Below are 16,300 nucleotides of genomic sequence, written 5' to 3'. Positions count from 1 at the left end.
GCAGGAGCGGGGGAGGGCCTGCCTTCCGTAGGTGGCAGGAGTTAGGGAAGGAAGCGCTGAGTGGGAGGTGGTTGGAAGGAAGAATTTCAGGTGGATGCTAGTTGCACACGAGCGGAAGGAAGGGGGGCCCGCGCTGACCGCAAGGGTTCCAACGGCGGGGCAGGGAAACTACCTTTGTTGGACCTTTCATGGAAGCTTTTGGATTTCCATCTAGGTGAGGTTTGTGAAGGCGCTGCACCGAATGGTGCATGGAGATGACTGGCCTCTGGTGGGACTGGCAGGAGTTAGTGCTAGAAGGCCTCAACTGTGACGCCAGGCTTTAGTCACCCTGAGCTGTCCTGGGTGTACTCCTTTGGGGAAGGCAGATAGTTCGCTACTGGGAAAGTCGCAGGTCCAAAGCCCAGCGTGAGCTGACTTTCAGTGCCAGGGCCAAGGCTGGGTGGCTCCAAGAGGGCCTGAGCCTGGCTGAGGGAGGCCAGCCTCCAGGGGAGCAGGCAGGGGGGTGGGGTGGGGGGGGTGCCTGCTGGACTCTGCAAATAAAGAAATGGAGTGAGTGCTTTCCGAGATCTTAAAGATGGTTACGTCAGGGTGCAGGATTTCAGGTGTCTTTCCCTCTTTCTTCATTACATTTTTTCCTGTATTGTTTTAATTATTTGCAATGAGTAATTTGTATATTCAAAAAAAGAAAGGTCATTTTCCTCGTGGGGATAAGCTACTGTTTCCAAGCACTGCCTGTTGCGCTCGGGGTCTTAAACCAGTCTAATCTCAAGCAGCTGTCTGCACCCAATATTCCAAGTTGATGGACGAGAACGAAGGCTCAGAGGCTAGCTTGCGCAGGGCTAGGGGAGGCAGAACGAGGTGTCGCAGGTCCCCAGGGCTAGCTCCTGGCGGGCCTCAGAGCAACAGGGCAGTCTGAGGACTGACAACACCTGGGGACCCGGTTCAGCTGGAAGGATCCCGCTCACCTGGGCGGCTCGGGGCTGCTGGGGCGGGGCTGAGCTGGCTTCCGTCCCTCCCTGCGCTCGAGCTCCGCCCCCGCACGCCGATCCCGGCCCAGACCACGCCCCCAACGCTCGCCCCGCCCGCAGCCTAGGTCCCGCCCCCCCGGCCGCGCGGGTAGTCCCTCAGACCCCGCCTCCTGCCGCTGGAGGAAACGGAAGTGGCGGCGGGCTCGGGCGGAAGCAGGAAGCGGCGGAGTAGGACCACGCGCGGGGCGGTGTTTGTTGTGGGGCCATGGCGGAGAAGTTCGACCACCTTGAGGAGCATCTGGAGAAGTTCGTGGAGAACATCCGGCAGCTCGGCATCATCGTCAGCGACTTCCAGCCCAGCAGCCAGGCCGGGCTCAACCAGAAGCTGTGAGTGGCGGCCCGAGTCCGCGGGCGTCTGGCGGGGCGGCGTCTGCCGGGAGTCGCGCCGGGGAGCCGGGGAGCCGGGCCGCGGGGGAGCCGGGGCCTGCCCGGGAGCCGCCCCTCTCCGCCGTCGTCTGGGCCTGGTCTCACTCCAGGCTGTGCGCCCGGGGCGGGCTCGCCGCCGCCTCTTGCCGGCCCTCCTCCCTCCCGCTCTGCTTTGCTGCAACCTTTTCTTGGGGGCCCATTTGGAGACGTCACCATGGGCCGACTGTGCAGTTTCTGGGCCTGATAATCAAAGCCTGTCCTCGAGCGCGTGTGACTCCTTCCTTTTCTCCTGGGCTCTCCTGGGGAGTTCTGTCCCCGTCCCCAGAGGGGAGGCGGACTTCACGGGGGAGTGCACCGAATTGAGCCCCGGAAGGAGAGGGGTCTGAAACCACTTGCTGCGGAGGTCTGAATGTGGAGGAGTTGGATGGGGGAGGTGGTGAGGAAGGTTGCAGACCGTTTATTAACTTTTTTGGCAGCAGTTCCGTGCTGGCCATGGTATTAGGCCCGGGGATGAACAAGAGGCAAATACGCGAACGGAATGTCCTGATGAAGGGCTCGGCTTTATAGGGGGTACAGACATCCAACATAATTGCAACCCAGCGTTACAAACCCAGTGCGGGGGGACTAGCCTGGTGATCTCTGAAGCCTCCAAAAGGAGGCTGAGATTGAACCAGCCAGGGATGGTTTTCTTACCCCCAGACTCAGAGGATGGGCTCTTAAGTGGGAGTCCGCTGCCCCATGTGTTCTCTGAAATTGCACACAAAACCAGGTGGAAGTCAGGGTAATTGTTTTTGAGGGAAGATTGATAGTTTTCATCAGATTCTCAAAAGGGTTGGTTTCTGTCCCCCCGTATTGGCTGTTTCTACTTTAGAAAAGAAAGTCAAGGGTTGCCTGGGTGACTCAGTGGTTAAGCGTCTGCCTTCAGCTCAGGTCATGATCTCTCTGTTCATGAGTTGGAGCCTCACATCTGGCTCTGTGCTGTCTGCACAGAGCCTGCTTCAGATCCTCTGTCCCCTACCTTTCTGCCCCTCCCCTGCGTACGCTCACTTTCTCTCTCTCAAAAATAAATACATGAAAAAAGGAAGAAAGTCAGATACCTGAGGGTATTCTCCAACTCCAGAGCTTTCCTAGGAATTCTGTAGCTAAACAGAGCCATGCGCCTTGTTGGAGTAAGGAACTCTGTCTCCTGTGGAGTTCTGGTTGGCCGCCTGGGTGGTGTTCCTGCTGTCATGTGAATTAACCACATGGCCCACTTTTGTTTTTTCCCCCAGGAATTTTATCGTTACTGGCTTACAGGATATTGATAAGTGCAGGCAGCAGCTTCATGACATTACTGTGCCTTTAGAAGTTTTTGAGTAAGTATCATTCTTGATTTTCATTTGAGTAGAATTCTTGTTTAATGATGCTATAATGACTCCTTCAGCTACTGGCTTTTAGCACATTATAGGGGCTGGGGATAAGCCAGTGAAGATAGACGGAAATTACTTGCTTTCAGGGAGTCTGTGTTTTAATGGGACTAAAAACTCAAAAAAAAAAAAAAAAAATCTACATATTGTTGAAAAAGAGTTAACATGTGAGTAAAGGTTTATTAAATATGTGAAAAACACCATAGGCTCTCGAAAGTCCATATCGCTTTTTTTCTTGAGGGATAAAAAGTTCTACTCGGGCTGTTATAAAAGAAAAAAGAAAAAACTATAGGCAGAATCAGCGTGAGAAGTAATTTGGTGTGGTGTCTTTCAGGCTGCGCTGGGAGTGCTAATTTTAGGAGATGGCAAATATCTGCTCTGGGGGGGGAAATAAAGGTTCTCAGACCAAGTGAAATTGGGAAGGCTGTTCACTGTTTGCTGCTGGAGAGCTGTGTGTGCCTGTCCTAGGCGTGGCCCAGAGAACGCCTCCAGGAAATAAAGTTACAGATTTGTTTAGTTCAGGTTTTATCACACTGATTTTACAGGTGAGAGAACTGGTAAGTAACTGCGCCGGGCTGTGTGGCTCCTAAGTGTCAGAGTTAAGAGAAAAAATTCTGGACTCGTCCTTCCTCGCCCAGAGCCGACGTCTCTTGCCAGGCAGCGTCTCTCTCCGGAGGCGGAGCCAGCATTGATGGCAAGAGCATGTCAGTCCTTTTGGCCTTAAAACTGCAAATGTTGAGTCACTAGATTTCCTTGGACAGTTAAGGGAAACGTTACCATTTTAACGTCGCGGAAAGGTCAGAGATGCAGGGCCTCGTGACAGCACAGCTCAGGAGCTGCCCACATAGACGGGACACACAGGCTGCACTCTTACTGCTCTTGGCCCTGTCCTTTCTCCCTGGCCATGGTGTTGCGTGTTCTTAGCGTGTTCTGTCAGCCCATCGAGTTCTCCGCGTGCGTGTGTTAACGTCTTTAGGCTCCCGGACGGTGGCTGGCTGCCTGCCTGCCTGCCTGTGAATTGCAGGAACGTGGAGGCTAATTTGCTTTTCCTGAAGTGTCCTCATTAGTGCTGTTCTGGCCGTGAATGTGTGGGATGGATGTCAGGCCAGATGCCGGGTGACTGCCCCAGCCTTCTGAAGGGCCAGTGAGAGAAAGGGATGGGGACTGATTGTGTTTGGGCAGCAGGCGGTGCGGCCTGGGCCGCCACGGCCACAGCCGGTGGGCAGAAGGGACGGTTGAGGTTCATCCCGGGCGTTGGGACCGCGATGGCCTCTGAGCTCTAACAAGTAGCAGGTGAGAACTGTCGGTCCACATGCACGATGTGGGAGGAGTTTCCGGGGTCTCAGAGGCCTTTTTTAGCTCACGCTTCCAGACAGGCACACTGACTGTGGCAGAGAGAAACTGTAACCCATGCTCCTCTCTCCGGGACTGGGGGTTGATGTGTCCGCGGGAGCGCACTTGGCCCTCGGGCCTGGAGAGAGAGCCCCATCCGAACGCTGTTGCTATTGAGACAGTTACTTGTCTCGGACACTTGAGCCTGTCAGGTGTTTTTCTTCAGAATTGGATGTGTTTTGTTCAGAACTAACCCTAACTTGGCTTCTTTCATTCCATCATTTCAAAAACATTACAATAAAATGGAATTTCTAAAACGTGATGTATTGATTTTTTTTATCTGTCATAATTAAAGGCCAGTTTTTATGCCATTAACAGTAACTGAACAGTGTTTTTGTTTTTGTTTTTTTTTAATCTCTGAAGTGACAGTTTTTTTTTGTTGGAGCATGAATTGGATTTCGTGGCCGTGATTTCTTTTCCTTTGTAATGAGTAATTAGTGTAGCTGAAGGGTATGAAGGTCTGTAAGGTACGGAAGCGGGCACGTGGCCTACGGCTGGTAAACGTGGATATTCATCCAGCCAGTGCGCTTGGTGAAGTCTGCAGGGGAATGAAGACATCTTGGGGACAAGTGTCAGAAATCTCAAAAACAGCTCTACAATTTAGAAACAATTGGAGAGAATCCCTCTGTTAAATTCATGTTACTTGGGTGTATTTAGGGAAGTAGTGTGTCAGGGCCCCCGCCCCCCAAAAGTGGTACAACAGTTTGTGTGTCATCTTGGGGCCGGCAGGGCTGGGGCTGCCCCGTGCACAGCTCCCCCCCGCACCTGCTCCGGCAGCCCCCAGGCTCCTCTGCAAAGGGATTCCCCGGGGACTGATGGGGTGCCCCCCCCCCCCACCGGAGTGGAGGCCACATCTTGGCGAGAACCCCTCCCCTCCCCAGCCTGAAACCCTGGCTCACGTCGGTCCTCTCTTTGTCGAGAGCTGCCTGACCTTACAGGTTATTGTGAGGGTCAAGGGAACTGAAGCAGAGCAAACGCTGAGGATGTGAAGCTCGCTTGGGTTGTAAGTGGTCATTGCTTGATTGCGTGAGTCAGTCGTGCTATTAGAAGTCATAGATCAAATCATCTGTACTTGCGTAAATGGAAGAATCCTGATTCACTTGCTTCCCGGGCACTGTTTCGTCCAAACAAGGCCGTGTGAAGTTGTATACGCTCGCTCCTTTCTGTCCCTGAGAAAACTGAGAATAGGTGTCAGCCAGGAGAACGTTAATGGAGGTGTTTGCTGTCTCCAGATACATAGATCAAGGACGAAACCCCCAACTCTACACCAAAGAGTGCCTGGAGAGGGCCCTGGCCAGGAATGAACAGGTGAAAGGCAAGATCGACACCATGAAGGTAAGGCGCTTGTGAGCACAAACTAAGGTCCGAATGTGAAGAGATCCTTACAAAGCAGATTTGGCCGATAGACCTTGGTCCTTTACACACGTGGTAAAAAGTGCACTATTTCACACGGTGGCACAGCTGAGACCTCTGTGTGTTACGGGCGGTAAGTAACACAGAGCAGTGGAGGGCCTGGTCGGGGCGGACGGGACGCAGCAGGTGGCGGCCTGCCTTTTAGGAGAGCCCAGGCGAATTCTCGTGACGGTTGCTTGTCGCTGGCCAGCTGTTGGCGTAAGACCAACTGCAGGTTTGTACTTTGCTGCTTTTTGATGCCGTCTGTTCTGCCATTTCCTGGAATGATCGTTCCGGGGCTTAGAAGGTTCTGAAACCTTTATTCCCTGCTCCTTGTTCAGTGCTTGTCTCCAGCGCCTGGCTCCAGGCCCGTTCGTGCTGTGGCCCCTGTCCTCAGCGCTCCACAGAGCACTTCTCTGTGTGTTCTTTGCTTTGATGAGAACTAGAAAATTCCATGCATCTTGGACGTGAAATATGCGGGGCTTTTTTTTTTTTTTTAATTTACATTGACTGAGTGGTGGTTCATACTGGGGTGCGTGGTTCTTCCTTTCCCGCGCTGCGCCGTCCCCTCGTCGCCCGTGCGTGCTGGCTTCGTGCTGCGAGCTCCCGCCTCCACCCACTCCTCACCCCTGCCTGGCTGCCCGGCCTCATGTCCCCCTCCCTCCTGTTCCCTCTCACGCGGCCTTCTCTGGAGCTCTGGCCTGTCCACTGCACCCACCGTCCTCGGGGCTCAGCCTGCGTCTCCTCCTCAGGCCTTGGGGACCAACCTTTCCATGGGGGCGCCTGAGGAGGATGCCCCTCTTCCCTTCCTCTCCCATCTCGTCATGGCAGCCTGGGCTCCAGCACCTTGGGGACAAGCGTTGTGTCCCTGCTGGGGCCCAGTGCCCACCAAGTGCCAGGCCGATATCTCGTGTGTGCGGGGATGGCCACGCGGTGACCTCGGGGCTCGGGGCCCAGGGCTCTGTGGCTGAGCGCGGGGAAGGAGCAGAGAGGCCCTGCTTGGATGACCGTGACGACTTTGTCACCTGCTGCCCTGGGTCACCGGGCTTCCTAACGTCCCCCCCGGTGATCCGTCCTGGTGCCGGGTAGCCTGCCCTGCGCGTGGCACTGCTGTGATGGTCTGTGTGGTGCCCGCAGCTTCCTCCCTGTTTTGTCAGTTTGGGGTGCGTTGCCCTTGAGCTCAGCGTCGCCCTCAGGACATCAGGCCGTGGTGGCCGGTGTCCTTGTGAGCGAGCGGACGGGTTGTGGGCCGTGTGCGCTCGGCTCCCGCTTTGGCCTCGCCCTGGTCGACTCCGGCGCCGCGGACAGTGTGGGGATCCCTGCGGGCGGTGACGCGTGGGGACTGTGACCTTCAGCGCGCATCCGTCTCCATCATCAGAGATCTGTGCGGGTCTCGTGGCGCAGTTCCGTGGCCTTCGTCTGCCCCGCGGACCGTGTGTTTAACCTTGCCCGAGTTCCAGCTTAGACGGTGGTTGTGTTGAGGCGCGGTGTCCCTTGAGAACATGTGTGAGGTCTGCTCGTGTCTGTAGAGCTGCCTCTCAGTGTGACTCTCAAGGAAAGGCTTTCAGATGCTGGCAGGTACTTCGCTGCTTTTCAGACTGGATTAGACAAGTGTGAGGCGGGTAAGTAGGATCAAGAAGCCGCAGCATTTGCAGTAGAGAGGTTTCCAGGTGCTCCGAAAGCTTTGATCAAGCTGTTTGCACACAGCGAGTTTGACGTGGTTTGAGTTAATAATTGCTTAGTTAAATATTGTGTGAGGATTCCCGTTACGTGTGTTGTCTGCAAAAGTCATTTCCACGTGTGTGGCTGGCACCTCACAGGAGGGGCTTTTCTAGTTGAAGTATTTATGTTGTGCTCGTGGATTCCTCTCTCAGTTTGTTAACGTACCTCTAACACAGTTCTAAGCTCATAGGCATTGCTCGTAGCCGGGTCATGAGCAGGCAGTGTGGACGGCCGCTTATGCAAAGGGAAGGCACAGTTTCTGTTCTTTTGAGTTTGAGGCTTGGGGGGTGGGGAGTAAGTAGTCTGCAACTTGGGTGACGGGTCACCAACAAAGATACTTTGATGCTGTATGTTTTTCTTCTTAGAAATTTAAAAGCCTGTTGATTCAAGAACTTTCTAAAGTATTCCCTGAAGACATGGCTAAATATCGAAGCATCCGAGGGGAGGACCACCCCCCTTCCTAACTTCACCGTCCTGCTTTCTGAAGACCCTCCTGGTCTTGTGTGAGTCGCTGCGACCTTCAGGCAGGCTGGGACTGACCGCGGCACCAGTGCGGCTTTCCCAGGCCCGTCCTCCAGCCACCCTGTCCCCGTCCTTGGCCCTGGGGGACGGTGGGGCCCGGAGGGCTGGCAGAGCTGCGCCCCCGGCTGCCCCTCTGTCCCCGATGTGCGTCTGTTCGGTCCCTGAGCTTTCAAATGGCTGGGGATCGCACGTCTTTGAGTGCGATGCGTTTAATTGTCCACAGCAGAGTAGTCTCGGGAATATTCGCTATAATAGTTAAATTAAGTTTTTAAAAATCCACCTAATGGTTTTCTTTTTATGTGCTGTTTCTTTTCCATTTTACCATGGTTTCACACCTTAAAACAAAGAAAAATTGCTTTTATTTGAGCAATACTTTGAGTTGGTTTTGTGTTTTATATTTTCAGTTATGGTGCATAAAGAATGTGTTCAGTGTAACCGTACGTGGATTTCGATTGGACGTAAGCACATAATAAAGCCTTTAAGTATTTACATGATGTATTCCGTGCAGTTATTTTTATAACATTTTATAGTGTAGTACAGTATATCTTGTAAACTGTCAACTATTGCTTCCCCCAAAGTGTGAGTAATATTCATACAATTTGTTCTCCAGGCAGAATTCTGGAGCCGCCTGGGGGCTCAGTCCGTGAAGTGTCTGACTCTTGGTTTTGGCTCCAGCCACGATCTCAGTGTTTGTGAGATTGAGCCCTGTGTCGGGCTCTGCGCTGACCGTGCAGGGCCTGCTTGGGATTCTCTCTCTCCCTTTCCCTCTGTGCCCCTCCCCTGTTCACCTGCATGCCCTCTCGCTCTCTCTCTCTCAAAATAAATAAACATTAAAAAATACAGAGCAGCATTGTGATTTCCTGCAGCCGGTTTCCTAGAGGGTGTACCATCCTGAGGGAAGCGGGTTCACGGACACCAGTGAAATGGCCCAGGGCTGCGCCTTTCAGCCGCAGGATGTGCAGGTCCCGGGAGCCTGGTTCCTCATAAACTCGGGCGATTCTCCTGGGGCAGGACAGCGGCCGTGAGGAGGAATCCTTGGAGTGGGATGAGCACTGAACACAGGGACCTGCTCCGGAACGTCTGCCTGTGCCCTGGGAGTTTTGTGTGGCTGCTGAAACAGAGCGCCACAAACCGGGTGGCTTAAAACAATGGAGGTTGAGCTTCTGGTTCCAGAGACCGGAAATCAAGGTGTCGGCAGTGGTGGGGGGGGGGGGGAGGGATCCTTCCTGCCTCCTGCGGGGTTCTGGTGGCTCCGGGTGCTCCTGAGGCAGTGCTGCCCCGATCTGTGCCTGTGTTCACGTGGCTCTGTCTTCTCCACGTGTCTCCCCCATCTCTCCCAGTGATGTTTGTTGCTGGGCTTAGGTCCCACCTGGACAATCCAGGTCCAGAATCTTAATCGCACCTGCGAAGACTTTCAAAATAAGGTGACATTCACAGGGTCCAAGGGGACACACCTTTCTGGCGCCCTCCACTCACCCACACGGTGCCCTGTTTGGTAGGTCCGGCCGTCAAGTGCCCTGGCTTTGCTGCTGTGGGACTGCCGTGTCTGCGCCCCCAGATCCGCTCAAAGTGGGCTGCTGCCTGCGTGACTGCCTGATGAGCCCCTGTCACCTGGGGCCACGGGCCACAAATTGAGTTTGAAGCTGCGGGCTGGTGAAGACGGTAAAGCTATGTGTGTCTACGTGGAGACAGAATGATACTTTTTCCTTCTTCCGTAACATCTTTTTCTACGTTTTGAAAGCAAATACTAAGTTGTGCAAAAAAGGAAGACACAGGCGTTATGGTTTGGTGACGAGGAAGCAGCATTGTGGGTGACGGTGGTGGAAGTTACAGAGACCCAGATACAGGCACATACACATGGATCCAGACACACACACACACACACACACACACGCACACACACACACCCACACAGGCACATGCACACGGATCCAGACAGACACAGACACACACACAGAAGCACGTACACACAGATCCAGACGGACGTGGCCGCATGCATTGACACAGACACGTCAGTGACGACTGCATTACTGCAGGTGTGCTGGGGCCGGGGTGGGGGGTGTGAGGGAAGGCAGTGTGTGAAAAGGCAGTGACTGGAGCCCAGCTGCAGCTTGGGGGAGCTTTGGGATCCTGAGGACAGAGGCTCCGGAAGGGCACTGCAGCCTCCGTGGCAGCCTTGGGGAGCCCTGTGTCACGCCCATGGGAGGAACGGTAGTGTGAAGTGACCAAAGCCACACTTCCTCATCTGGGTGCGGAGCCCGCCGGCCTTCTCCTGAGCGGAGGACGCGTCCTCTCTGGTGGCACGTGCCGTGCAAGCTCCCACCGGTCCTTTATGTGAGTACGGCCTCCCAAAGCAGACATTTAAAATGGGTTCCGATTTTTGGGTAAGTGTGCTGCAAACACAGAGAGACGGGACGCACACGTCCATTTAATTGTAAGACACGTTGGAGGGCGCCTGGGTGGCCCAGTCGGTTAAGCGTCTGACTCTTGATTTCGGCTCAGGTCATGATCTCGGATTTGTGAGATCCAGCCTCACATCGGGCTCTGCTCTGACCGTGCAGAGCCTGCTCGGGTTTCCCTGTCTCCCTCGCTCTCTGCCCCTCCCCTGCCTGCAGTCTCTCCGTCCCTCTGAAAATAAACAAACTTAAACCACGTTGGAAGTACAGGCAGAGGACAGCTCTAAATCACCGGCCATCGTTTTGGGCTTTAGTTCCATCTGTGCACGGGATTGCATCCTGCCTCATCCACCAGTGACGGGAGGGGAGGGCCACCTGCATAGGAACCGTCTGGGTCACAAGCGGACTAAATGGTGGCACAGTGCCGTCCCAAGCCTGACCTCTAATCTGGTGCTCAGGAGCAGAGGGCTTTGTTACTGACCTGACGTGGTAGCAGCCTTGAGTGTTAGTGGGGCGGGAACGAGCCTCGTTGGGGGCCGGCTGACGGCGGCCTGTGCTGTGGGGCTGGAGAAGGAGGGACGGGGCCGGCCCTGTCCTTCTGGTCTTTGCACTGGAGGCTTGGTTTTCACCACACGGACTCAGGAGCTGAACTTGGACTTAAAAATGATTCCTCCAAAGGAGGTGAAGTCTGTTTGGTTCGGGGTGTCCGAGATGAACCACTTGGAGGCATTCTTGGGAACCCTGCCCCATCCCACCGGGAGCCTTGTGGAGGCCTGGGTGTGTGGGCACCCCGGTGGCCCTGCCCGCCCCACATCAGGCCTCCCCACGGTGCCAGGCATTGAGGCAGAGGGCTGTCCTCCAGACACGCACTACGGGGGGGATCTGGCTGCCGCCGACTTTGGGAGCGTGAGAGCACGTGGTCACTGACCCCACGGAGAAAACGAAGCTGTTGCCCCTCCAAGCCTGCGTGGTGGCAGGGATGGCTGATGGCGATCAATCACTGACTGTCCTGTCTCCTTTCACCCTCAGACCACATTCGCGAGGCCTCTCTCGTTCCCGGTGGGAGGGTTAGTGAACCTGGGACAGAAGGTGTGTTCCTGGGGTCTCGTACCCCCCAGGGGGTCTGTGCTCAGAGGCCACCGGTGAGGGGACCAGTGTGCTGCAGGAGAGGTGCTGGGGACAGTGGGCGGGACTTGGCCGGGGCTCCCAGGGAGGAGTGAAAAGACGCGGTGGGGACGTGCCTGCCGGTCTGTGCAGCCAGTAATGCCTTCTGTTTGCAGGAACTCCGATTGACTTGTGCACCCGGAACCCCCCCCCCCCCCCCCCCAGGCCGGCCGGTGCCGCTCTCGCTGCTGGCACGGAGGGGAATGCGCTCGGACGGTTGTTCAGGAGGGGCGTGGGCAGGGCGGCGGGTGCCGGTCGTGGTCCGTGGTCCCCGATCCGTGCCACGCGGAAGGCACCGCCTGTCCTGGCTCTGGAAGAGCCACGCAGGGAGCAGGGACCTCAAGGAACCCCACCGGGGGTGTTCCAGGCCCAGCTCTGCAATTCGGTGCAGATGGTGGCCCCTAAGTCACAGAGGTGGCCAAAATAATAACCGTGGGTTCCTGTCGGTCTAACGATAGACGTGCAAATACGTGTGTGCCCGCCCGCGTTTCTACACTGTGTGATGCATCACGAGCACCATGTGTATACAGACACACGCATGCATGTACGTACACACGTCCATAGAGTCCCCACCCCCTCCAAATTCACATGTGCTAACCACCAGTGTGGCTGTATTTAGAGGTGGGACCTCCGAGGACGTTAAGTACGGTTAAGTGAGGTCGTAGTGTGGGGTCCTAATCAAATAGCATCGATGGCACCAGAGGAAGAAGAGGAAGGACGCTGGCGGGCTTGAAAGTCCACGTGGGGACACGGCAGGGACAGGGGGCCGTCTACAATGCACCAGGACCCGACCTCGGCAGCCCCATTGCCGACCTCTAGCCTCCAGAGCCGCGAGGAGCGGATGCCAGAGGTTGAAGCCGTCCGCCTGTGGTGCTTTGTTGGCAGCAGCCGAGCTGGCTGGGACACACCCGTGTACTCTGTGCTTGGGACACGACAGCTTATCCATCTACAGACCAACCGACCGATAATGATCAGTCAATAAAGAGTCATGCACTTTTACGATTTCTCTGTTAAATTTTACTTAGTCTGATTGCTAGTCTCAGTTCCCAGAGCCACTGTCTGATTATTTTGCCCATCACACCCAGCTCGTCCACGCAGTGGGGTGCTTTACACTGGCTGGAGGAGGGGGAGGGGGGGAGGAGGGGAGGGGGGAGGAGGAGGAGGAGGAGGAGGAGGAAGAAGAGGGTGGTGGGGGAGGAGGAGGAGGGGGAAGGGGAGGAGGAGTAGGAGGAAGAGGGTGGTTGGGGGAGGAGGAGGAGGAGGGGGAAGAAGAGGGAGGTGGGGGAGGAGGGGGAAGGGGAGGAGGAGGAGGAAGGGGAGGAGGAGGAGGAGGAAGAGGGTGGTTAGGGGAGGAGGAGGGGGAAGGGGAGGATGAGGAGGAGGAGGGGGGAGGGGAGGGGGAGGAGGAGGAAGAGGGTGGTCCCATGGCCTCTCCACCGCGGGCAACCACAGCCTGCTTGGAGAAGACAAGACTCAGGTCCTTTGTTATCTTCTTGGAGCTTTTCCAGCCTAGACACGCAGTCTGGGCAGAAGGGAGACAGACTGCTCCTCGAGGTGGGCACAGACCAATGGGGGGCACAAGAGCTGTCTTCTTTGCCATTTTTGGTTGGGGGGGGGGGCGCCGTTAGGATAATGAGGGTGGGAAGGGAGGCCAGCCTCGCTCTGCAGCTGAACACACACAGGCTGAGGAAACAAGGGATGTGCTGACGGAATATTTATTCCTGGCTTTATTTATAGCATCGTCTGGTGCAGAATCAGAAATCCGCTAAGCAGCAGATAGGTGGGGCCGTCCCTCCCGTGTCCCGCTGCTGCTGGGACTTTGTGGGCTCTGGGGCTTCGTTTCCTCCCGCAGCCCTGACCCGTGTTCTGCCCCGACTCCTGCAGTCCGGTCGTCGGGTTCTGTGGCCGAGTTACAGTCTGCGAGGCCTTTTACTGCCCGGTAAACGAAGGGACTCGTGTGCGAGAGAAGCTGGATTGTGAGAATCTCTCTTTCAGGAGGGCTTTCCCACCTTTCCATTTTTGTTGGGGAATGGTGTCTCACCTGGGCTGGGATTTCTCACTAGGACCCAGAGGCATTTACTTTGTCCACTTTCTTTTCAAGTTTCAAAGGCTTTTAGGGCATGAGCAATCTTAGGTAGAATAATGGCACCAATAATGCTTTAAAACTTACAATGTTGTATAACTTATCTCATTTGATAATTGCAGTATACATTGAAAATAATTACGTACGCGTGTGCGTGTATAATTTCATTGCTTTCATTTTGTTACAGTTTTATTTGGTTGCCATCATTATTAGCCTCTATCACTCTTACAGGTGTGTAGGCAGCAAATTAGGGAAGGTTCAACTAACAATTGTGAAAAAAGATGGGGCTTAGATTTCTTTCTCCCGTGGCAAGCGATTTGAAGTTGTCTGCCCAGAGCAGCTACAGCCCCTCCCAAGCATTAACCAGGCTCCACAGCGATACGCCTTTGTCAATGCCACTTGTAGCAAATGGTCTTGCCTTCACATCACAAGATGGCTGCTCTCCCTCCGGGCACAGCAACTGCATTCCAGGCAGGGAGAACGTAGAAGAGGAATGGGCAAAGGGTGACAGAAAGACCGCGACTGCAGAGGCCTCGCCATTTCATTCTGGAGGAACTGTCTCCTTGAGGGGCTTGTACCGCATCTCATTGGCCAGGATGGTGTCTCTTGGGCACCCCGAATCGCGAGGGTGGCGAGGGGATCTAGATCTTAGCTTTTACGGCCTGTAGGGCAGAGGCAGGCCAGGAGGGAGGGGACTGGGAAAGGGAGCTGTCAGGTGACCTACAGGGCCCCTTCTGGCACATTCAGGACATGAGACCTGGATTTCCAGGTAGCAGGTTTTGACGTCGATTCTTTCCCGCAGAAGCTTACTTGTAGGGGTAACTTTAGGCCAAAACCTTAAATTTCGTGGAAGTAAATTTAGATCCCAGATGCAGCGCTAGGAGTGTTTCAAGTTTAGTTTACTTGGCGCACACGTGGTGTCTTTTGTATTACGAGCCGCAGGTACAAAGCTACGTGTGGTCCCGCCGCGGGGACAGCGTGTGGAAGGAGAAGGGACAGGACGCAGGGCCCTCCCCAGGCTCATCCCGGGCGCCGGGGGATAATCTGGACGCCAGAGATCAAGAGCAGGTGGAGCCTGTGACCCACTTCTCCTTTCGCCAGGGAGCTGAGTGGCCTCGGCAGTGCCTTGCCCCAGGTCCTTGTCACGCCTCTGACCCGGCTTCACCGTCGTCCCTGCCCGTGTGGTCCTTCTTAGTGGCTCCAGAGGCCGCCGCGGCCAGTGCTGGCTCTGGTCCTCCAAGGCCAGGTGGAGGAGCCCCGGGTCCCTGAGCTGCAAGAGCCTTGGGTGCCCCGTGGTTCTAAAGCTTCCTGCAGCTGGAGGGGGCGGGGGAGGGGAAGCGGGGGCCTGGGCAGCGCGGGGACAGCCATCGGCCTCTTCAGAGCCCACTGCCCCACGCGTTCCCCGCTTCTCCCCAACATCTGCCGTCACCTCTTCCACCTCCTTGTGTTCTCCCTTCTCCAGCCTGGGTTCCTGCAGGGTCTGCTGCCCTCCAGCCCCACCCCTGCCCCCCTTCCTCTGGAGAAGGCCCTGAGCTCCGTCCAGACCGTCTCAGCTGCCCTCCTAGGGAGGCGCCGAGTGTGAGATGCGCTCAGGGTGAAGGAGAGACTGGTCTTTTCCGCCCCGGCCTCCCTTCCCGCCCTCTCTGTGTGCTACCCCAGGCGACACTGCAGGACCCTTCTGTTAACTGGGCGGGGCCCCACATTCGGGGACCTGTGCACGTATTGTAGCCTGTGGGCATCCCGTGTGTGCCGAGGCATTTATGAATTTGCGAGTGTGTGCAGACGGGAGCGTTTAGTGTCCCAAAGGGATGCTAACACGGCTGTCGGCGGATTTAATCAAAGGAAGCAGCTGGGGCCCCGGCAGAGAGCAGAACAGGAGATGGGCCTTTTATGTAAACTGTCTTCTGACCTCTTTAAGTTCGAGATGGGAGTGGAAAGCCGAAGGCCCGTCTTCAGCGTATATCCTGCCCCACGGTGAAGCCAACGGTGTTGCAGGAGCAAATGGAGGCCGTCATTACTGTTATTAATAACCGTTTACTCACCGTGCACAGCGTGCAGCCAGGCTCTTTGCACAGAGCATCGCGGCCTCCCCACATAGAGAAGGCGGGCCACGCGGTATCGATCTGGACCGGTTTTTCTTCCTGCGTCTCGCGTTAAGCTTCAGTGGTCTTGTTTGTACAAATGTACAGCAAGCGAAATCAGAGAGCGTGCTTAGCGCTGTTATCTCACGTGCTTGTTTTCCACCTTGAAAAATGCAGACAGTACGGTGTGAATGGCATATTCCAGCCCCCAGCCTATTAAATCCAGATACCTTCCCGGCAACCACAGATGCTCTAAGTATACGTTCACGCTTCTGCTTATACAGAAGCATGTGTGGGTGGCTCAGTCAGTTAAGCGTCCGACTTCGGCTCAGGTCATGATCTCACGGGTCGTGACTTTGAGCCCCGCGAAGTGCTCCCTACTGTCAGCACAGAGCTCCCCTTGGAATCTCTGTCCCCACCCCCCCGCCCCCCTGCTCACGCTCTCTTTCTCTCTCTCAAAATAAACAAACTTTAAAAAATACAAACAGGATCACATTATATACACTGTTCAGCATCTCACTGTTTTTACTTACAGTATCTCTGGAGATGCACTCCTGTCAGCATGTGTGGGGCCACCTCAGGCTGGCACCAGAGCCTTGTCCCCAGGATGCGCTGTCCGGCACCCATACTGTCTCCGTCGGGTGGTCCTTGGGCCCTTCTGTCTCAGCTCTAGCATAGATACCACAGGATGCACCTTTGTTCAGCACCGACGACATCGGAGGGTATCCCTTGAGATTAATTTCTTGAA

General features: G+C 55.5%; 1 protein-coding gene across 7 annotated transcripts in view; it reads left to right on the top strand.

Moving 5' to 3' along the window:
* The first annotated feature begins 1,166 nt into the window (after positions 1 to 1,166).
* The window catches only part of MED10 (mediator complex subunit 10), a 261,409-nt gene continuing 246,275 nt past the window's right edge, over positions 1,167 to 16,300 (top strand). For 3 of the 7 annotated variants that reach the window (XM_086675702.1, XM_086675696.1, XM_086675692.1), the window contains exons 1-3: positions 1,169 to 1,355; positions 2,666 to 2,749; positions 5,425 to 5,527. In XM_086675702.1, the coding sequence (XP_086531828.1) occupies positions 1,234 to 1,355; positions 2,666 to 2,749; positions 5,425 to 5,527 (309 nt within the window). In that variant the 5' untranslated portion in view covers positions 1,169 to 1,233. Of the gene's footprint in view, positions 1,356 to 2,665; positions 2,750 to 5,424; positions 5,528 to 7,671; positions 8,318 to 16,300 lie in introns of those variants that run through there. The other 4 variants (XM_025924419.2, XM_086675687.1, XM_086675688.1 and 1 more) reach the window with 4 other exon arrangements.

Source organism: Puma concolor, chromosome A1 (genome assembly GCF_028749965.1).
Source record: "Puma concolor isolate L17-30 chromosome A1, mPumCon1.1.hap2, whole genome shotgun sequence".
In the NCBI taxonomy this organism is placed as follows: domain Eukaryota; kingdom Metazoa; phylum Chordata; class Mammalia; order Carnivora; family Felidae; genus Puma; species Puma concolor.
The sequence above is the reverse complement of the archived record's forward strand: the minus strand, read 5'-3'. Positions and strand labels throughout refer to the sequence as shown.